The sequence below is a fragment of the Neophocaena asiaeorientalis genome, unplaced genomic scaffold (genome assembly GCF_003031525.2).
Source record: "Neophocaena asiaeorientalis asiaeorientalis breed wild unplaced genomic scaffold, Neophocaena_asiaeorientalis_V1.1 scaffold225, whole genome shotgun sequence".
Taxonomy (NCBI): domain Eukaryota; kingdom Metazoa; phylum Chordata; class Mammalia; order Artiodactyla; family Phocoenidae; genus Neophocaena; species Neophocaena asiaeorientalis.
Window position 1 is genome coordinate 4,067,338 of NW_020172364.1, and position 23,234 is coordinate 4,090,571.

The following is a 23,234-nucleotide window of genomic DNA, read 5'->3' on the forward strand; positions in this document are numbered from 1 at the left end:
CACGTCCACCTTGATTCCCGGGAAAAAAAAGTTTTACATATACCCAGTGTATTGATTCCTTATAATTTACAATGTCATATCAGAGATATTTGGTAAGGACTGCAGTGATTGCCATGAAGCTTGCTGAGAAGAACACACAGAGGCCTGATGCTTTGAGAAAATGCCTGGCATAGTTTTCTCATGGGCACAGGAGTCCTGGACAGGTATTGCAGGACCCAGGGACCTTCTGAGCCAAAGTACAAGTTCATTCCACAAAGGGATCTATAAAGATTTCCCCCCTTGAGAAGCTTTTGTTGATTGTCACACTTGTAAAATGTCCATGATGATTACAGTCCATATCTTTTCCTTTCAGTTCATTAAAAATGCTATTCTACTGTCTTAGGTTTCCATTGTTTTAATAAGTCATTAGTGGTAATTCTTACCATTGTTTTCCTCTATTGTGGATGTTGTGGGTGCCCTGTTCTCCCATCTTCCAGGAGAATGAGAAGTACTCATTCCTTCAGCTGCCGGGAGTTTCAGCAGCCAATAGCTTTCAGCTCATCCTTCTCTAGGAATTGTCCTCAGCTAAAGGGGATGTATCTTGCCAACAGTGACAGCCTCTTCTTGAGAGTGGCCTGCATCTAATGTCTAGTGATTGAAGGGTTATAAAGGCCAGAACACCTTGTCTTAATGCAGGACAATTTCTTCAAAGCCATCTTAGCTCCAGAACTCTCGTTGGGATCACCTGGGGCCTATGTTGTGATTGCATCACAGTTTAACTTCTCCCTCTGCCCACTTCTGCATCCTTTACTTCCCCAGAGGTTTCCATTCCAAGCACCCACCAGTAACTGCTGGCACAGAGATCTCCATCTTAGTGTCTTTTTTCCAGGGAAGGCAGCTGATAACACCTTGTACACAATGTCCTTTTTCCCTCTGGCTGCTTTCAAGTTTTCCTCTTTATCTTTGTTCTTCAGCAATGATATGCCTAGGTGTGGATTTCTTTTTGTGTGTGTGTGTGTGTGTGGATTTCTTTATGTTTTTTTTTTTCTTGGGGTTCATTAAGATTCTTGGATCTATATGTTTAATATTTTCATCAATTTTGGAAAACTTTTGGCCATTATTTCTTGAAATATATTTTCTGCCCCAATCTCTCTCCTTCTGGGCCTCTAATTATACATATATTAGACAGTTTAATGTTGTTCCACAGGTCACTGAGGCCTTTTTCATTATTTTTACCTTATTTTCTCTCTATGCTTCAATTTGAATAATTTCTATTGTCATGGCTTCAAATTCACTGATATTTTCTTCTGCAGTATCAAATTGACTGTCAAGATCATCCAGTGAGTTTTTCACATCAGGTATTATACTTGTCAGTTCTACAATTTCCATTTAGTTATTTTTGTCTTCCTTCTACTTAGGATTTAATTTGCTTTTCTTTTTCTAGCTTCTTAAGGTGGAAACTTAGTAAGCCTTTCTTCTTACCTAATATAAAACTTTAAAGCTATAAATTTCTGTCTAAGCACTGCTTTAGCTGCATCCCACAAATTTTGATAATGTTATACTTTCATTATTATCTTGAAATATTTTCTATTTTACCTTGTGATTTCTTCTTCACTTATTGGTTATTCAGAAATATATTATTTTAATTTTCAAATATTTGAGGTTTCTTTAGATACATTATTGTTTTGGATTTCTAATTTAATTCTGTTGTGGTCAGGGAGCGTACCCTGTAACATATAAATCTTTGGAAAGTCATCAAGACTTTTTTATGGGCAAGCATATGGTCTCTCTATGTGAACATGCACTTGAAAAAAGTGTAATCTACAGCTGTTGGGTATAATTCCTATAAATTTCAGTTAAGCGAAGGTTAGGCAAAGAGTAGCCGAGCATAGAGTATACAGGTATCAGAGACTTTAAACCAATTGGGGGGCATTTGTTTTGGTCCCAAAGCTTTTCTCTCTTGTAGACAGCAACCTGGTGTCTAAACGAAATAGAGTACAATCACAGTGCACCAGTGTTCTTCTTCCTTTGCTTTGTAATTATGTTGTTAACTTGAATCGGGTTTTGCTAATTTCAGGGTTAAACTTGCTTTTCCAGTTGATTCTATACTCCTTGTTATCAGGTAATCATTTTAGCCCAGTTAAAATGGGCAGGAATACTGGAACTTAAAATGTTTCAGCAATCACGACTCTGATAAAATATCATTAATGACCCTACCCTTAGAGGAGAGCTTTGTCATAATTGCTACCCCACAGTGGCATCCATCAAGATAATGGTTTGACTTTCTTCTTAAGTAGACAACAATCAGTTAGATAATCAAAGGGTAGCAAGCCTTAATTACATACATGAATTCCCTGTTTTAATTTTTTTTAATAAGACAAAGGGGGATTCCTGACTAACAGAAAATGCCACACCACTAAAGAGCTTCCTTTGTGAGTGTTCTTCCCATAAAAGTAAATCTTTCTGGTCCTTTCCTGACAGAAAGAAAAAGCAAGATTAGAGGAACCACGATATACCATGTAGCAAAATGCAAATTTGCATAGGACAGTGCCCTCAGGAAGGAAAGAGGTTGGGGGTCCCAGCCTAGTTGTCATTCACCTCATTTCCTGGTACTTTCATTTTTCATTTCTAGTTATAATGGTCCTGGTCTGTGTCCTGACGTATCCAGATAACACTGGCTCTAGATAATGCCTCCATTACATGGGGATGGCAACACCCAGCAATTATGTTTTCATCTGTTTGGGAGTTTGAGCTTCCCATTACACCAAGATGACCAACCCTTTGTAATAATGGTAATAATAATCCCTGTTAAGATAATAGGCAAGTTTTCATGAATTTAACCAAGGAACTACATTAGTTATTTAAAAGTTCAAACTGCATTCTCCAGTTGCCTAATCCGTTGGTTTTTTTTTAATCCTTTCTTTTAGGCATAATGAGATAGTCAGTTTTTGCCACCATGGATTTTCCCCAGGTTGTTGCCTTTCAAAGCAGGTTAGGCAAGGAGTAGCCAAGCATAGACAGGGTATACAGGTGTCAGAGACTTTAAACCAATTGGGGGGCATTTCTTTTTGTGAGGGAGCAAAATGGGTGGACAACCAAAAAAAAAAAATACTGTGTCCCTTGTATAGTGACACAGAATTAGTGGCACTGACCTCATGGATGGCCCCAAGGATCCTGACAGGTACTTGGGCAGATGCCCTGTCAGCCCCCAGCACACTGGGCAGCTCAGGTCGTCCTCGGGAGTACCTAGTACCTCACACACTCGTAGCACCTTATGTTGCTAACGTGGGTAGTGGGTTTAGGGTTAGACCTATTATCAGGAGCTGCCCTGTCTCTTACAAATTGTATTTTAACATGTCTGAACCTCAGTTTCCTCCCATGTAAATTAGAGACAATCAAATCTACCTGTTGGGTTCATATACACATCAAACACGAAAGTAGTAGAATAAGGCCAGAGACTTAAATAGATGCCAGGAAACGTTTTCTCCATTTCCTTCTCCCCTTCTTCCCTCCCCTCCAGTCCCCTCACAAGAGCCTTGTGAGGTAGGCTATGCAGGTATCTTCTGTTTTGTAGATGAGATAACTGACGTCAAGGGTATCAACACAACTAATTAGTGTCAGCCAAGTTCAGAGTTTTTTCTGTGGTGGCAGAAAGCATTCATGTCCTGGTGTGTGCACAAAACTGCCTTTTCACCACGTGTGAAGTCTCACTGCAAGAGCTTAGCTTGGTCCTTAGCACCGTTGGCTTTCACGGGGCTTCTGCAGCCCAGCCTTCCAAGATGCACTTTTAGGCCTAACACTAATAGCTGTAGAGCATATTCATCAGATCTGCTGTCTGTGTCTCCTGGGCTTTTTGTTGAGACCTCATAGGCCTGGTAGGATGAGTTTCTTTAACTAAAAAGCAGAATCGTGAAGGATCCCCTGAAGGAGGTGAGAGGCCATCAGTGTTTCAAGAGCATGGCTCAGATATTGACCCCAGCTAGTCCTAGTGTGCTTCCCCCCTTTTTTAAATTCTTATTGGAGTAAAGTTGATTTACAATGTTGTGTAATTTCAGGTGTACAGCAAAGTGAATCAGTTATACATATATATATCCACTCTTTTTTAGATTTTTTTCCCATATAGGCCATTACAGAGTATTGAGTAGAGTTCCCTGTGCTAAACAGCAGGTTCTTATTAGTTACCTATTTTATATATAGTAGCATGTATATGTCAATCCCCAGTCTCCCAATATATCCCTCCCTCCCCCTTATCCCTTGGTAACCATAAGTTTGTTTTCTATTACATTTGTGACTCTACTTCTGTTTTGTAAATAAGTTCATTTGTACCCTTTTTTTTAGATTCCACATATAAGTGATATTGTGTGATATTTGTCTTTCTGTGTCTGACTTAGCTTCACTCAGTATAATAATCTCTAGGTCCATCCATGTTGCTGCAAATAGCATCATTTTGTTCTTTGCTATGGTTCTATTGTATATATGTACCACATCTTCTTTATCCATTCCTCTGTTGATGGACATTTCAGTTGCTTCCATGTCCTGGCTATTATAAGTAGTGCTGCAATGAACATTGGGGTGCATGTATCTTTTCGAATGATGGTTTGCTCCAGGTATGTGCTCAGGAGTGGGATTGCTGGGTCATATGGTAGTTCTATTTTTAGTTTTTTAAGGAGCCTCCATACTGTTCTCCATAGTGGCTGTATCAATTGACATTCCCACCAACAGTGCAGGAGGGTTCCCTTTTGTCCACACCCTCTCCAGCATTTGTTGTTTGTAGATATTTTGATGATGGCCATTCTGACTAGTGTGAGGCAGTACACATTTGATTTGCATTTCTCTAATAAATAGTGATGTTGAGCATCTTTTCATGTGCTTTTTGGCCATCTGTATGTCTTCTTTGGAGAAATGTCTATTTAGATCTTCCACCCACTTTTTGATTGGGTTGTTTTTTGATATTGAGCTGCATGAGCTGTTTGTACCTAGTGTGCTCCTGACACAGCCTTCTGAGTCCCTTGAAAGTGACTTTCTGTCAGGCTTTTTCCAGACCGATACCAAGAGCATGGCAAGTAGAAGAAACCTCTGGGACTGGAGTGCCCAAGTTCACATCTAGGCTCTGCCACCAGCCAGAGTGACCTTGGGCACATCCTGCACCCAGGACCTTAGTTCCTTCAAAGGTAAAATGAGGGTAACGAAAGAACCAACTTCATGGGGTGTTTGTGATGGTTAGATGAGGTGAGGTAATACACGTTCAGGGCTTGGAACACGCTGGCACACAGTAATCACTTGCTCAATAACTGTCAGCTGCAGTGGTGGTTGTTACTCCTTTTCACACCTTGGAAGACTTAAACCAGCATTTTCTTCCTCTGCTGTGAAAAGTCACTGTGCTCTTTCTTTTTAATTGTGGTTTTGAAGGTCTTGGTTTTTTATGGATATTTTCAGTCAGCCTTTCTCACATTTCCATCTCCAACCTCAAATACTCTCTTCCCTTATAGCTGGTTCTAAGTGAAATCTCCTTAAGAGGTGTTCTGCCAGGTGTTTCCCTCCTCTCTCCAGTCAGCTTAGCAATGTACCTGCTTATTTTATTATTTCTTCACCTGATTCATTATTAGCTTTGAGCTAATTGAGTGTTTTGAGGCATTGGGAAAGGAGGGTGTGTGAGGGGCCAGGTTCTGTGTGAAAGCAAACTGTGCCGTGGGTGTGAATTTTAGGAAAGGTGTTTTCTGTTTGCAGGTGGGGAAGGAAGTATGGCTTCACTCTTACCTCTGAAGTCAGAGTTTCATTTTAGCAAGAGTGTTAAATATTAAGGACCTCTAGTTTGAAACAGCTTAGGTGGTGGCAAAAGTCTGACTCTATTAGAAATAGAGAAGGATTTGGCAGTGAGGCCAAGGCAGGTGGGAGCAGGTGGGCAATACCGTTCTCAATCCGTTCATTCTGTGCCCCCATCCCCGCCAGCCAGTTACAGAGCTGCCAGTAGAAGGCTCCTGGAGTGCGTGCAGACAAATATCGTGTTGCAGAATTAGACTAGGTTCACCTGTCATGTGCTCGCATGGGAAGACAATCAGGAAGGGAAATGTTGGGATTTTGATTCCAGGACCTTGTTTGTTGTGGAGAATAAATAAGACACGAACAAGCAGAGCTTAGTCTTCTGTGACTGTCCCTGTCTGCGTGTGTGACTCGGAAGGCTCTGTATTCAGAATCCCTAGTGTTATTATCCATATTTCCTAGGAACCCAGCCTTCAGGGTGGCAGGGATCATAGTTGTTTCCTGTATCAAGCTTGATGTGCCGGTTACAAGGCCCGTGGATCCTGAAAGCCCTGGTTTGTTTTCTTCCTTGCATCGAATGTAATTACAGCTCTCACTTCTACCACATCTGGGAGTCACTGAGCTTTCTGAGTCACTATGTCAGCCCAGCATCCCTCTCCCTGTGGCTCTCCCAGATCATCAGAGCCTCATTTTCCCCCGGATTTACTTTAATGCTGAGTGTTACAAGGTCATTTCCAGGGTTGTCATTGCTTCTTCCTCTAACGTTCAGCTGCAGTTTAATTTTCAGCTCTTATCACTGGACTTCATTACATGGGGAGAAAGAAATTTGCTCTAGCAGATAGTATCAAGTATGTTTTTCTTTCTCTTACGATTGGAAAATCACTCCTGATCAGTTCTGTGCTAGTGGGTTAGATGGTCTAGGTAGGGTGCCTTGTGTTTAAGGATTCGCCAAACTGAGACTGTGTTCAAATTTTGTTGCTCCCACTTTTGTGCATGACACTGATTTGGCAAATCAGTTTCTCTGTACAGCATCTTAGACTGAATCTACTGTTTCTCTTCAGGGCTATCATGGGTCTTTGTGACAGTGTCTGTAGTTGGTTGCCCTAGTTTGCTTCTGATGATGCAATAAAATCCAAGATTAGCTTCAGTAAACACCACTAGCTTACTTGAATCTTTCGTGCCCTAAATGCCTATTGTACAGCATCTTAGACTGAATCTACTGTTTCTCTTCAGGGCTATCATGGGTCTTTGTGACAGTGTCTGTAGTTGGTTGCCCTAGTTTGCTTCTGATGATGCAATAAAATCCAAGATTAGCTTCAGTAAACACCACTAGCTTACTTGAATCTTTCGTGCCCTAAATGCCTATTGTCTCATGGCGCCCACATCTTCCCCGGCTGGTAGAGTGTGGCCTATGGTGGCACTGCCCTTCAATAAATTGGAGCACAGACCCAGCGGAGCAATGCAACCCGCTCAGCTTACACAGGGAGCTATGACCGGATGAGTGCTCAGGTTTCCTGCATCTCAGCCCAGTGCTCTTCCTTCCAGGTGCTTCCGCAGGGAGCAGAGATAACACAGGCTCAATAGTCGTGGCCGATTACTGACCATCAAATAGGTGTCAGGACCATACGTCATCTCTGATCCTCACAATTCTGCAGGGTAGTGTTTTACAGCTAAAGAAGCTGAGAGAAGCTAGAAAACTTGGCCAGGGCCACTCACTAGTCATCACAGAATCCAGGTGGAGCCAAGGTCTGTGCAAGCCATGCCCTGTGTTCCCCTTCCTGCATTGCAGGCGGTTTAGAAACACCCCAGTGACTGTAAGAAGCAGAAAATCTGCTCACCCTTCCCATCCTTTCAGCAGATAATTATCAGCAGATAATTATTTCACAGCTGTTCTGTGCCAGGCACAGTGCTGGGTGCCGTGAGCGAGAGACGGCGCCCTGTCCTTGGGGCACTCCTTTCTCGAAGCTTTCCCTCCACTGTCCCTTCTCTCTCTCCTGCAACATCCACCGATCCCTCTTATTGCCAGGACAGTCTTGTCTGCACTGTGCTCTGATGTCTCCTTTCTTTCCATTTTCAGTGGCCATGTTAGGACTAGGTACACACGACCAGTATCGTGCGTAGACTGGTAACTTATTGAGGACTTACTGAGTCTTGGGTGTTTACTGCATGCTCCACGTGCATTACCTTCCTGATCTTCTCAGACACACACACCCCTAGCTCAGAGAGAATAGGTAACTTGCCAGTGATTTTAGTGCCAGTGTTTGGTGACGCAGGGTGTGGGCTCAGGCAGGCAGGCTCTAGAGCCCAGGCTTTTGTCTACCTGCTGCCGCAGTTATCACGGGCACTTGGGAAGCAGGCTTTGGTCATGTGGGACAGAGGGCCCTGCACAGGATGTGCCAGAGCAACAACAGAAAGAGGCTTTTACCCACTGGTTTGGTAAATTTCCATTCCTTCTTACAAGGGTTGGTATCTTCTGACATTTGAAAAATAGTACTTTCCCCAAAAGTGAATTAAATAGGATGAAATAGATATTTCACTGAGACACAGGATAAACCTGCTAGAAATCACAAAGAATCTTTTTACAAAGTCCAAGTTCTTAGAAACAGGAAGACAAATGCCAGTGATTTCACACTGGGCCGAGAGCAAACTACTGCCTGCTCCTGTTCCTAAAATGGACAGTGCAGAGGAAAACAGGATGTGGGATGTTCAGCAAATGGACAGTGCAGAGGAAAACAGGATGTGGAATGTTCAGCAAATGGACAGTGCAGAGGAAAACAGGATGTGGGATGTGCAGCAAATGTTTGTTGAACATTTATTTGCTGGCTGTAGAGCACTGGGAATAAAGGATGGATAAGATAAAGTTCTGATATTTAAGGAGTTCACAGGCTAACGGGGAGACAGGTAAACATAATTACAGCACAACAATGCAGTTGTGGACGGGCCATGACAGGACGGGATGGGGGCGCTCGGGGAGAGGGCTGGAGCTGAGCCTTCCTAGGTGTTTACTCTCAAGTGTGCAAGGGTGTAATCTGGACCCAAAAACGTTGTGATTTCAGAGACCTTTTGATGGTATATGTAGATGATGTGAGAGCGTGTTTCAAACAGGCTGCCCGGGCAAATATGCTGTATATGGTTATTATACCTCAGTAACCTCTCAAGCTTTGCTTATCAGCTCTGGAGAAGGTGATCTTTTTGTGGGGTTTTTAATGTCCCAAAATCTGTGAGACATTTAAGCTCCTCTTCATTTACTCATCTTTATATCCCAGGCACTGATATAGCAGAGGTCCCAGAAATATCTGTTGAACAACAGAACTGGGTCCCCATTTGTGAGGCCTGGAGGTGAGTGGGCCGGACCCTGCATAGGGCAGGGCATAAAACCACTAAACTGGCCTTCTCTGGACAAGCCGCCTGCCCAGGGCCCTGTCCCTTCCCTCATTCTCACCCCGCCTCACTGCTGGAACCCTCAACCCAAGGAGAAGAGTACAGAAATCCTCACCTTAGTGATGTATTAGTCATTCCCTGAATGCTTCCTTTTTTTAATATTCCGTCTTGTTCCAGGAAGGATTTTAAGACAGGTAAGCATCTACTGGGTCCTAGGCACGTCTACAAAGAGCTCTGCTGTTTCACCTCAGATGAATTGTATTCAGATAGTTTTCCACAGAGACAGCACCGCCTGGCCAAGAACAGGGAGGGCATCTCTGTCCTGCAGCACCTTTGCTTCCAGAGGGTCCCAGGGCAGCCCCAGCAGTGGCTCCTTTGTTCAGTATCTGGTTGTCCAGGATGATGGCTTGTGTTGTAAGAAAGGTCCTGTCACCTTCAGTTATTTCACACCCATGGAACAACCACGTTTTTCAATTTCGGAAGGATGTCGTTGGAAAACCCCTTCCCTTGGGACCTCCAAGGAGTTTAAGGGCCAAGAGGGGAATATGATGATGACAAGGCCAGAACTCAGTGCAACCCTGCACACTTATCTGGACATGTCGTGTTTGAAATTATGGGTCTGCGTGTGTGTATGTGTTTGCGTGCACACTTACCTGTTTGTTACTCCAGCTTTTCTCCCAGGAGAGGGGGACTAGGGTTTATAAGGTAGAGGTCCTGGTTATGACCCTTACTGGATTGTGAATTTTTGATTTGTGTTGGGCAAGTCTCCTAGCCTTCCTTTCCTCAATTTGCACAATCCCGTTCACTTATGTAGTAGAGTAGGTGTAGGGCTTGCAATTCAGTAGGATTCAAAATAAACCATATGGCAGAAACATTCTCATCTTATTAAATTTTCTTATTATACCCAAGGGCTTCTAAGATGTATTGGAACTCATTGAAAGTTGAATACAACATACCTAATCGGGACACTTAGAAAAAGAGAAATGTTGGTTGATTGATTTGGTACAGTCGAATCAGAAGAAGGCAAATGCCCATAAGCTGAGAGTGTCCTGCTCCCATTAGGACGCAGTGAGGACAGGAAGTCCAGCTGTGCTGAGCTGTTGTAGGTACAGATTAGCGCTGTGCTGCTCCAAGTATCACCCGGGAGCATGTGAGAAACACTGAATCTCAGACTCCACCCCAGACCTTGTAACCAGAATCTGCATTTTAACAAGATCTTTCTGCAGTTCTTATGCACGTGAAAGAAATCGCTTGGAACAGCGCTGGATCAGAAAACATGGGTTGGACTATCATTTGAGACTCCTGCACTTTCTGCCTCAGTGAGCAAACTTCCAGGGGCTAGAGCCATTTATTCTGTGCCTGGAATAGACTCATCTGTGTAATGCTTCCTGGGGATGAAAGCGTGATTCTATTTTTAACAGTAGCATTTTCTACTTTTTTTTTTAAATTTTGTTAGAGTATGGTTGATTTACAGTGTTGTGTTAGTTTCAAGTGTACAGCAAAGTGATTCAGTTATACATATATGTATATTCATTCTTTTTCAGATTCTTTTCCATATAGGGTATTACAGAAGATTGAGTAGAGTTCCCTGTGCTGTACAGTAGGTCCTTGTTGGTTGTCTATTTTATATTATAGTAGTATGTATATGTTAATCCAAAACTCCCAATCTATCCTTCCCCCCAACATTTCCCCATTGGTAACCATAAGTTTGTTTTCAAAATCTCTGTCTGTTTTGTAAATAAGTTCATTTGTATCACTTTTGAAAATTAGGTTCTACATATGAGTGATAGCATATATTTGTCTTTCTCTGTATATTTGTCTTTCTTTGTCTGACTTACTCACTTAGAGGTTACTGAGTCCATCCATGTTGCTGCAAATGTCATTATTTCATTCTGTTTTATGGCTGAGTAATATTCCGTTGTACATATGTACCACATCATCTTTATCCATTCCTCTGTCAATGGACATTTACGTTGCTTCCATGTCTTGGCTATTGTAAATAGTGTTGCAGTGAACATTGGGGTGCATGTGTCTTTTCGAATTATGGATTTCTCTGGATATTATTCCCAGGAGTAGGATTGCTGGATCATATGGTAGCTCTATTTTTAGTTTTTTAAGGAACCTCCATACTGTTCTCCATAGTGGCTGTATCAGTTTACATTCCCACCAACAGTGCAAGATGGTTCCCTTTTCTCCACACCCTCTCTAGAATTTATTGTTTGCAGACTTCTTGATGATGGCCCTTCTGACCAGTGTGAGGTGACACCTCACTGTAGTTTTGATTTGCATTTCTCTAATAATTAGTGATGTTGAGCATCTTTTCATGTGCTTTTTGGCCATCTGTATGTCTTCTTTGGAGAAATGTCTATTTAGATCTGCCCATTTTTTTACCGGGTTGTTTGTTTTTTGATATAGAGTTGCATGAGCTGTTTGTATATTTGGGAGATTAATCCCTTGTCAGTCAGTCACTTTGTTTGCAAATATTTTCTCCAATTCTGTGGGTTTTCTTTTCATTTTGTTTATGGTTTCCTTTGCTGTGCAAAAGCTTTGAAGTTTCATTAGGTCCCATTTGTTTATTTTTGTTTTTATTTTCATTATTCTAGGAGGTGGATCAAAAAAGATCTTGCTGTGATTTATGTCAAATTATGTTCTCCCTATGTTTTCCTCTAAGAGTTTTATAGTATCCAGCCTTACATTTGTCTTTATTCCATTTTGAGTTTATTTTTGTATATGGTGTTAAAGAATGTTCTAATTTCATTCTTTTACATGTGGCTGTCCAGTTTTCCCAGACCACTTATTGAAGAGACTGTCTTTTGCCCATTATATATTCTTGCCTCCTTTGCCATAGATTAATTGACCATAGGTACATGGGTTTACTTCTGGGCTTTCTATCCTGTTCCATTGATCTGTATTTCTGTTTTTGTGCCAGTACCATACTGTCTTGATTGCTGTTGCTTTGTAGTATAGTCTGAAGTCAGGGAGCCTGATTCCTCCAGCTCCATTTTTCTTTTTCATGTTTGCTTAGGCAGTCTGGGGTCTTTTGTGTTTCTGTACAATTTAAAAAATTTTTTGTTCTAGTTCTGTGAAAAATGCCATTAGTAATTTGATCAGGATTGCATTGAATCTTTAGATTGCCTTGGGTGGTGTAGTCATTTTCACAATATTGATTCTTCCAATCCAAGAACATGGGGCATCTTTCCATCTGTTTGTGTCATCTTTGATTTCTTTCATCAGTGTCTTATAGTTTCAGAGTACAGGTCTTTTGCCTCCTTAGGTAGGTTTATTCCTAGGAATTTTATTCTTTTTGATGTGATGGTAAATGGGAATGTTTCCTTAATTTCTCTTTCTGATCTTTCGTTGTTAGTGTATAGGAATGCAAGAGATTTCTGTGTATTAATTTTGTATCCTGCAACTTTACTGATGAGCTCTAGTAGTTTTCTGGTAGCGTCTTTAGGAGTTTCTACATATAGTATCATGTCATCTGGAAACAGTGACAGATTTATTTCTTCTTTTCCAATTTGGATTCCTTTTATTTCTTCTTCTTCTCTGATTGCCATGGCTAGGACTTCCAAAACTATGTTGAATAAAAGTGGTGAGGGTGGACATCCTTGTCTTGTTCCTGATCTTAGAGGGAATGCTTTCAGCTTTTCACTGTTGAGAATGATGTTAGTTGTGGGTTTGTCATATGCATTTTCTACTTCTGATCTGACTTGACCTTTGCTTTCCCAAAATGATTTGAGTTGGCTTCCAAAATACAACCAATTGGATGAAAAAATGAGGAGATCTGGGGGCTTCCCTGGTGGCGCAGTGGTTGAGAGTCTGCCTGCCGATGCAGGGGACACGGGTTCGAGCCCTGGTCTGGGAGGATCCCACATGCCACGGAGCGACTGGGCCCGTGAGCCACAACTACTGAGCCTGTGTGTCTGGAGCCTGTGCTCCGCAACAAGAGAGGCCACGACAGTGAGAGGCCCGTGCACAGCGATGAAGAGTGGCCCCCGCTCGCCGCAACTAGAGAAAGCCCTCGCACAGAAACGAAGACCCTACACAGCCAAAAATATAAATAAATAAATGAATTTAAAAAAAAAAAAAAAAAAAATGAGGAGATCTAGATTTAAAAAAAAACTGTATGCCTATGGAAACTAATATAAAACCAGATTATAATAGCACACATAAATGTTTGCCACCAAGTCTTGTGCAGCTGCTAGACTTATGTAGCTGACCACTTAAAGTTTTGAGCTCCCTAGTGACAGAAACAAAAAAGAAAACACAATTAGTAGCAAGTCTACACAACTAGTAACTGTGTCCAACACAGTTTTTCTCAGCACAGGGTCTGATGGGAATTTCTTCATTGGATCATCACAAGTAGCCTGTACATCTGCATTTTCATAACAAGTACATTTCATGAGATTTTTTTTCTTACATTATCCCTTCGAGGCAAAGGGCTGTTTTATAGAAGTGTTTCTGTAAGGAGAGACCTTTTCTTGCTCTTGCTGCTTTGTCATCTTCCACCTTCGCCTTTACAACCTCCTTGTTAATTAACCTGCCTTAACAGCCCCACCCCCAGCCCCTGCTGCCTTACCTAGTCCACTCCTGACGCCATTCCACTTGGACCCTCCTTGTTAAACTGCATCACGGAGTAACCAGGGAATAAACAAAGGTAAGATCAGGGCAGCTTGGTCCCTTGTCATATGGACTGTGGCACTGGCAGGCCCCACAGCTGAGGTTTTGAACTGCCAGTGAAAGGCAGGTGTCATCCTTGTCCTTAGCCTGTCTTGCTCCCCCGTTCATGCCAGTAGTACTGAAGGGATTTGGAAAATCGGGGGAGGACCAGTGTTAAGTCTCTCGAAGGTATTTATATATTTTCTCTTTTTGCTTGTTTGTTTGAGCTTGGTTTGCAGTATTTCTCAAACCTTCTCCTCGTCTTTAGCTTGGAACTCCCCTGTGCGTCTTACTTAGTATCTATTGGAAGTGTGATACTCCACACACGTTCTAAGAATAGGATCGTTTTTGTACCAAATTATATTGAGAAGAAGTGTTTCTTAAAGTGTCAAGGCAAGTTTAAGCATTCTCAGATTAGAGGATGATCCCTCCATGTGTCTGGCAGACCCAGAGGTGTGAGTCTAGAATGAAAAGCAGGACCCCTATGGTCCATCCTTTTCTCTTTCTGGCTGCCCTGCTTGGGATTCCCATCAGGCCATCCTCAGCCATTCCCACATCACTGAGAGCATCAGGAAGAACTGAGGCAGCTGTGTCCTGGGCTGGTCTCTGGGGCATCATCGTGGGATTACAGAAGCCCAGGAGCTGTGAGCCTCCTTATTGACAGCTGCTCTCTTGGTCTTGAAGCAGATCCTTTCACAGAGAAGAAGCTGTGAAGTCATTTCACAATCATTAGCATGATTCATTCAGGGATAGTGCTTATTTCCATTCTCTCTTACTACTTAGTAGGTTTTTTCCCCTAAGGGTGGTGAAAATTTTGAAGAAAAGAAGCAAAGTCATTCCTGGAACACAAGTTCACATAACTTCTTAAAGTTGTAATGCTGTTTAAAGTTCAAATCTTTGGGGGGTGGGGGAGAATGAACATGGCAGAACCTCCCTCCTAGAGTGGTTGTGAGGGTTTAATGAGGTCATCCACGAAAATCACGTAGCACACAGGGCTTGACACGTAGGAAATGCTCAGTACATGGTAACTGTTCTGAGTGATGTTACTTGCTCTGTGCCTCCCCTGTTCCTGAACTTCTTCCACATCCTGGATGCAGGCATTTGTTTATATCACTGTTTTGGTGGCCGTTCCTGCCAGGACTTTCTTATAAACAGAACGAGTCTCCAGACCACCTTTTGAAGCTCCCTTTAGTCCCAGAGCCCTCACTCAGCCCTCAGGATGGACGCAAATGTCAACACCTTCATCACTGAAACACACCATCGTTTAACTGAGGGGGCTCTAAATTGTGGTAAGAAAAAACAGCATAATTTTTCACAGAACTAGAACAAAAAAATTCACAATTTGTATGGAAACACAAAAGACCCAGAATAGCCAAAGCAATCTTGAGAAAGAAAAACAGAGCTGGAGCAATCAGGCTCCCTGACTTCAGACTATACTATGAAGCTACAGTAATCAAGACAGTATGGTACTGGCACAAAAACAGAAAGATAGATCAATGGAACAGGATAGAAAGCCCAGAGATAAACTCACGCACATATGGTCACCTTATCTTTGATGAATGAGGCAAGAATATACAGTGGAGAAAACACAGCCTCTTCAATAAGTGGTGCTGGGAAAACTGGACAGGTACATGTAAAAGTATGAAATTAGAACACTCCCTAACACCACACACAAAAATAAACTCAAAAAAAAAACCAGCATATACTGAGCCTTTATGGGGTGGGGGCAGGCAGGTAAAAGACACTTTAAATATGGACCTCATCTAATTTAATGTTCAGTAACCTCATAAGGAAGCATTATCCTGTCTCACAAGTCAGAGCAGGAACTTGCCTAAGGTCACATAGCAGGTTAGTATCAGAACTGGTATTCCAGTTCATCTCTGACTCCAAAGCTTATGGCAGCCTCTGCCAGGATCCCATTTCTTCCTCTAGCTGTGAGTTGGATCTGATCCACCAAGAGTAGGACCACAGTGTTGGGCGCAGTAACCAGTGGAACAAAACAAGACTGCTGGAAAAGCAAGTTAGACTTCCCCTCCCCAAAAGCAGATTAAAATCTCAGCCCCTTAGGTGGCTACCAGCTTTATAACGAGGCAGGGAAATGACATGCTTTTTCATGTATGACGTATCTCCACTGGCAGCACAAAGAAGGGGCATCTTTGCTGGCCGTATTCAGTGCTGGGGTTGCCAGGCTGGGTGCAGCTAAATTATTCTGCAGAGTAAAGGCCAAGAGGGACCAAGAAGCCCCAGGGGAAGCTCTTTTTTTTTTTTTTTTCTTATGTCTTTATTGGAGTATAATTGCTTTACAATGGTGTGTTAGTTTCTGCTTTATAACAAAGTGAATCAGTTATACATATACATATGTTCCCATATCTCTTCGTTTTTAAGTATGGAAAATCTGGAGACCACATGGGAAGGGGCCATAGGGAGGTTGTCGGCCTGGAGCTGGCACCAAGGGCGTGTGGAGGCACACGGCCATTTCTAATTCATGTTCAGTAAAATATCTTATCAGTTGCTGGTAGCATGGGTTTTCTTCAGAGGAGTGAAGGAAGCACTGCATCCTGTTTCACTGCTGACCAAATACAGAGGCTGCCCATGGGTGTTATTATTAACCTTATTGTTTTTGATTTCTCAGGCAACCTCAGAACCTGTTCTGGATCCACAGCAGATCCAAGCATTTGATCAGCTTTGCCATCTCTACCGAGGAAGTTCTAGGGTAATGTTGGTGTGGTGGTTTACATTTTTATTTCCCTATTTATAATTAGTGTTTTGGTAACACAGTGTTCTCAGGTCCTCACTCCAGCCTCATCCTTAGTCTGTAAGGTGCCCTGGCATCCCTGTTATGGCTATGTGGAGCCCTGACCCCAGGGAGTACTCAGAACTTGGCAAAGCATGCAGAGGAGGTGGAAAGATATCTGTCCCTTACCTGCCCTGGGCTGTGAGGACACAGAAGGGCATCTGTGTTTGTACTGCCTCCAGAGAGAGCAGGCATAAGCCTAATCCCTCACCTGGGAGCCTCTGTTTATACTGATGACTGCCAAATCTGCCCTAAGCCCCAGACTCTGCTGGACATCTGCACTGGTTGAATTTGCTTTGGCCATGAAAGATAAATGCTAAGTTGTAGTGGCTTAACCAAAATAGAATTGTAAATATGGGCATCCCAGGGCATCTTCCACAAACCTCTCTCCAGATTTCTTCTACTCTGTGGCTCTGCCGTCTCTAACATATGGCTTATATTTGCATGATGCAGCATGGTTGCCCCAGCTCAAACCATCACATCTGCATTCCTGCTAGCAAGGTGGAGAAAAAGGAGGAAGACCATAAGCCCTCTATTTAAGGATAGTTCCTAGAAACTGTATACACCGCTTCCACTTACCTCCTTTGTCTGGAACTTAGACATGTGACCACACCTAACTGCAGTGGAGACTGGGGACATTGGTCTTGATTCCAAAAGGCCATGGTCTAAAACTGCTGGAATCCTGTTGCTGTAGAAGAGTACAGATTTAGAGGGCTACAGCAGTCATGCCACAACATCAGTCTGGGGGCCCCACAGGCACTTCAGAAGTGCACTTATTAACTTTTCCAACCCGTTCCTCCTTGCCCGTGCCTGTCTCTGGCTGTCATCCTCTGTCATCAGGTCACCCAAAGCAGTCACCTGCTGGCACCCTGGGTTCATCCCTCCCACCCCACCCACTCAGTAGGGAGCTCTCCTGTCTCTTTCTCCCCTTTCCTTCCAGCTCACAGAGGTCACTGCAGGTCTTCTGTCTCTTCTCCAGGCTGCTGCTTGGGCACCATCTCCAAGCCCAAAAGTCCTGTTACCCCCTTGCTTACAGCACTTTCCTGGCCCTCCATCACCTGAAGTGGAGTCCAAACTCTACCACCTCCTCCATGCCCCAAGTCACACCTAAATTCTAGCCAGGCCAGATTTGTTCCGTAAGCTTTTCTTGGGCTTTCACAGACTGCCTATGTGCTGTTTTTTATGCCTGGGCTCCCTCTGCCCACTCCCCACACACCTGCTAGGTTGCTGGCAGCCCAGAGGAAAAATGGTGTTCCCTCTTTGAGAGCTGGTCTTGGGCAGGGTCTTTTATTCCAGGAGGTTTCCTGAACTGGCATCACTTCCAGCCAGGCTCTGCCCCAGGAGTTGGGTTTCTGGGCCTTCTATTCTAAGGAAGTTCTGCTGCTTTAAACTGTTGAGCCACTATTCAGGACTCATCAATTTCTAGAACACTAAGTTACAGAAGTAGAACACAAAAATATCTTTTTCCTTGGAAAACAGAAAATATTTTTTGTGTACTTCAGTGTCAATGTGAAAGAACTTTGGGTTTACGTAGCATCTGTCACCTGTCGTGTTATAGCATCGTACATAACAGTCCTTGCAGAGAACTCCACATGCTAATGGGAAGCTGAGAGGGTTACAGAAGACAGAAAGTGGCACAGGTGGGGCTTGTGCAGAGCGAGGGAAGCTGAGAGGGTTACAGAAGACAGAAAGTGGCACAGGTGGGGCTTGTGCAGAGCGAGGGACACCACTCTGTAACCTGCAGTGTCAATGTGAAAGAACTTTGGGTTTACGTAGCATCTGTCACCTGTCGTGTTATAGCATCGTACATAACAGTCCTTGCAGAGAACTCCACATGCTAATGGGAAGCTGAGAGGGTTACAGAAGACAGAAAGTGGCACAGGTGGGGCTTGTGCAGAGCGAGGGACACCACTCTGTAACCTGCTCAGGCAGCAGTGGAAGTCCATGCAGGGAGCCACCTCCTGCGTGTCCTGGGCCAGCTAAGGAGTTTGCAGTCGGAGCTTTCGAGCCTGTGTTACGAATTATGCATTGAACCATAGCTGTGTGTTGGAACCAGGAGCAGGCGCTGGATTATTTTAGATAAATTGGCACTTTGAACCAAGGGGCCTTCAGATGTCTCTCCAGTTACCACAGTCACTGGTATTGAGTTTTCAACAGAAGTGACAGACACGTGTGAGTCTTCTGCCACTATTGCCTGGGTGAGGAGAGAACCCTTGCTAGAGGTTGGAGAACAGCTGGAAGACAGACTACCTGGCAGGGGAGGTGAGGAGAGAGCAGGTGACAGACAAGTTATCTCCAGAGAAGGCAGAACCGTAGGCAGCTCGGCTGAGCAGAAACTGTCACAGGGACCAGAGTTCGAGTCCCACGCTGTCACTCATCGCTGGGTGACCCAGGGCAAGTAACTTAACTTCTCAGGGCTCTGGGATGTTTACTCAGAGGGTGGTTGTGGAGGATTAGACATAATTCATGTAAAGGACCTAGTGTCCTGGTGCCTGGTGCCTAAAAGGCACTCACTCAGGGAACTTACCTGGGGCTTTTAGAAGTTCCGCAGACTCCGGGCCTGCAGGCTGACACCGAGAGGCTCGCCCTGCTGTGTGTGATGGCTCGGTCCTCACAGCTGCCCTCTCTCCGGATGTAGGAGTTTGGGTGTGGCATTCAGCTCTTCTCTGACCATCAAGGGCATCTCAAGGGCTAGGCTGTCAGGCTCTGTACTTCTGCCGAAAGCCTTTCTGAGGTCAAAGGAATGGCCCCACTGAGGGCCCAAGCCTGGTTTCCCAGTGGGCTGGGTTAACATTCTCCCCTCCTCAGCAGGTCTCCCAGAACTGAGCCTGTAACAGAGTGAGGGTAGCGCTGGTGTCGCTGGTGGACAGGAGCAGGGAGGGCACTTAGAGGAGAAGGTGGCATCTGTGAGTTTGCCTGGAGCCCCTGAGTTTGAAGTGGCAGCTGGGCGTCCACTTGGAGCTGCCCTGGTTCCACGAAGGAGAGGGGTCGGAGCCAGTGATCGTCATTCATCCCAAGGAGAACCCACCAACAGGGAGTGTGTGGCGTGAGCTGAGCAGACAGTGGAGAACCGCGGCTCAGGCTGTGTGTCCACAGGGAGAGAACGGAGGCAACAGGGTCACACACCCGCTGGAGAGGGACTACTCAGAGTGAAGGAGGTTCAGGATCGGACAGCTTCCCCTTGTCAGAAAGTGTCACAGTTTGTTGTGCCCACAGGACTTACCCAGTCCAGCCTCCTCATCATCACAGGAGGAAATTTAGGCCCTAGCAGATGATGTGAACTTGTGCCAAGTCACCATTGCCTGTTAGCGAGATGCAGCTCTGGGGTCCACACCCGGGTCTTACCCTCCAGCCTCGGGTGACGTGTGTCCCCTCCTTTGCAGCTGGCTCTGCTTACGGAACTCTCCCAGAAGCGTGGCAGCGAGAGCTGCAGGCCGTTTAGCGGCTCCCAGAGTGGCCCTGCCTTCACCAGCATCTTCCAGAAAGAGAACTTCCAGCTACAGCTCGTACCCCCGCCTGTGACTGAGGACTGAAGACTCTCCCGGGCCTGGAGCCCCGAGACCACCCCAGCAGGTGGGGAGGGCCCCCTCTGACAGGCCTGGCCCCGCTGCCCTCAGGCTCCCGGGCGAGGCCCGAGGGCAGCTCCACGCCCGCCAGCCCTGGGAGACTCCGGCTCTTCCTGATGTTGCCGCAGCACCAGCACCAGACTGGTCGGTTTTGTTTTGCTTATTAAGCAGATGAATGCCACATACCTCTATCCAGTTATTTAAGAAAATGCATCTTGCCTGTTGGGACTTTTTCTCATTTTCCCTGAAGTGTGGAGAAGAGGCGGAGCTCCTGCAGATGGCGTTTTGAGTCCGGCGCAGCCTGTCTCCGCCAGCTGGTGGGCACCACGGAGGGCTGTCACCTCCTGCTGCCATTGGGACAGGGAACAGCACGGTTGGGAACGGTGGTTGCCAGGCCGCAGCACAGCTGAAACCTGCGTTGGAGGGAATGAAGGGCTTGCGGGAGCTGGGGCACCTCCCTTCTTTCCATGTGTTTGTGCTTAAACCCATTCGAGTGTAAGATCTGCCATTTCTAACAATAAATGCCTCGTGTTTAAGCCCTGCTGGCTGTCTCACTCCCCGTCTGTCAAGTCATAAAGGACGTTTAGAACCCTTGTTGCCACCATTCAGTTCTATTAGCTCCAAGTCAAGGACCCTGATTGATTGGGGCAGCCCTGCCTTTATTCCATAAGCAGCTGCGTCACAAGCTCCATCCAGAGCACCAGCCACCCAGGTCCCCCTCTGCCAGGGACCAGGCTGCCAGAGCAGGATTTTTCCATTTCTTGGCCTGGGCACTTCCTATACGTCATTGAACCAACCACCGCAGGAGCTCACACCACACGCACAGAGGCTAGGTGTCTGCCTCCCAGGCTCAGGTGCTCCCTGTGTGGTTCCCTCAGGGCCGACCGGGCTCCCAGGGACTGGCTGTCAGGTGTGCAGGGCGAGCCCACCTGTCCAGCTCCGGGCCCAAAGCCCATGGTGCTCCTACCAGCCCAGTGACCAGCCAGCACCTTCTAGGTGCCAGGCACCATGCTGGCTCCTTTACGTGTACATCATTTTTAATCCTCCAGAACAACCCACAGGAAATGGATGTAGAAACTAGATACCACTTTCCATAAAAAATATATCCTACTTCTGCCACACCCTGGCTGTGATCCTGAGCAAGTCACTTAACCTCTCTCAGCTTCAGTTTCTTTATAAAATAAAGCTGCAGTGAAGACTAAATGAGCCAGTACCTGAGAACGCGTAGGGCTGGGCAGGCACATGGCAAATGCCCCCAGACATGTCAGTTTAGCTCTTATCACAGAACTACCCCCGAGGTGGCAGCCCAAGCTGCCGCCTCCTGCCAGAGGTGCAAGGAAGCCACACTGGGGGACATGGTGGAGCATAAGTGAAGTGGCCACCAGCTGGATGGCCCTTGAAGCCCCATGAGAGTCTCATCTCCATTCTACAGATGAGAAAGCAGAGGCTCACACTGGAAAATGTAACCAAGGCGACACACAAGAAGTAGCAAAGCACAAAACTCAGAACTGATTTCAGAGCCAGTGATGCCACCTCCACAAATTCCGTATCAGAAGGTTTCTTAACGAGTCTAAAATTAAGGCCAAAGGGGCTCGACAGTCTCAAAGCAAAATGTGGTGATTGCCTGCCCTCAGTCGACACTCTAGAGGGCCAAGGCAGTTTACTGAGCATCCGAGCCCCTATTCAAACCAGGGCTGGTAAACACCAGCAATGCAGTCTCCTCCAGCCACTAACCTGGTTGATCATCCCCAAGAGTTGTCATTCGAGTCACAGCACCATTGAATAAGTGACAGCAGCCTTATATCCAGGTCATGCCTTCTGGATTGAAGAGCCCTCTTGCCTCATCTAAGGGCAGATGAGAAACCGACTCCAGGGCTGGGCAGTGCTGGGCCCGGTCCCTGTCCCCTCGTGGCACTTAGCACATGTCCTACTCTGCAGTGACATCGGGTCCCACATCAGAGCAGTTCCTTAGCAGAGACTTCTCTGGAAATACATCCAGGCTCAGTCAGCGGCCGTGGTTCTGCTGACATGGCCACAGGAGTTCACTGAGGGGGTGGGGGGCTCCCAGGATGGAGGAGCAGCAGCTCTGAGCACTCGCTTACAGCCCCGGTGCTGAGCTCCAGCTGCTCTTGCGGGTCACGTGCCCACCCCTGGGCTGTGACAGGCGGTAAGAGGAAAGATCTGGGGGAGGGAGGCTCCAGGCACCCATCAGCTACCATTTGGGGAGGGCAGGTGCCTGGTCTGAGCCGGCTCCTCCCATGCTGCGCCCGGGGGAGGGGAAGGTGGTCCTCTGAAAGGAAGTCAGGGCCCTAAGAAGGGAGGGATTCTGATTTGCCAAAAACGCAGCAGTGTCCATCACAGCCTGTTTCTTCTTTGTACATGGCAGACGGTTAAGTATTTGAAAGGACCATCTGAAAATAGCTCCCAGCTCAGCTGAGTGCCCCACCTCCTGTCACGGGGGGCGAGGAGGGGGATGGAGTCTCACCCAGTTCCCCACAGGAAGCAGAATGCGCTGTTGGAAAGAGCCCTGGACTGCCAGTCAGGGGCCCCAGGTTCTAGGCACAGGCCCCACAGGCCCACGTGTGAGCTGAGGAAGGCTAGTACTCCTCTGAAAAATAGAGACGCATCTGCTGCATCTACGGTGAAGGTCCAAGTGACGTGGGGGAGATGCTTTGTAAAGGTAACATGGTACCAACCACAGCCTACCATGGTGAGAGCGGGAGGGCAGTTGTTTGTGGAAGAGGAAAGCCAACCGGGGCCTCATCAATGATGAATGCATCAGTGAATAAATAATTCAGAGCTTTGGGGATCCTTTTAGCAGCAGTATGTTTCCACTCAGCTCTGCCTGCTGAAAATGTTTTTTCCAAAGGTGCATCTCCAGAATCAGGTGCGTGTGACGTGCCCAGAGCTGCAGGAAAGACCTAGTGTGTCGTCCTCTGGCAGCCCAGGGCAGACCTCAGGTCCCTGCAGAGTCTGAGGGGATTCTGAGCACCTCTGAGCTCCAGGGGGTGGCCCTGACTCATCAGAGGGTTCATCCAGGGGCCCCTCCTCTCAGAGCATCCATGGCCATCTTTCTGCCACCAGCCTCCTCCACA

At 45.7% G+C, this 23,234-nt stretch overlaps 1 protein-coding gene across 5 annotated transcripts in view; it reads left to right on the forward strand.

Moving 5' to 3' along the window:
- VPS8 (VPS8 subunit of CORVET complex) overlaps nucleotides 1-20,672 on the forward strand; it is a 282,062-nt gene extending 261,390 nt beyond the window's left edge. For 4 of the 5 annotated variants that reach the window (XM_024768391.1, XM_024768418.1, XM_024768407.1 and 1 more), the window contains 2 exons: nucleotides 16,412-16,492; nucleotides 19,957-20,106. In XM_024768391.1, the coding sequence (XP_024624159.1) occupies nucleotides 16,412-16,492; nucleotides 19,957-20,106 (231 nt within the window). Of the gene's footprint in view, nucleotides 1-16,411; nucleotides 16,493-19,956 lie in introns of all 5 variants that reach the window. The other variant, XM_024768398.1, reaches the window with a different exon arrangement.
- Nucleotides 20,673-23,234: the final 2,562 nt, after the last annotated feature.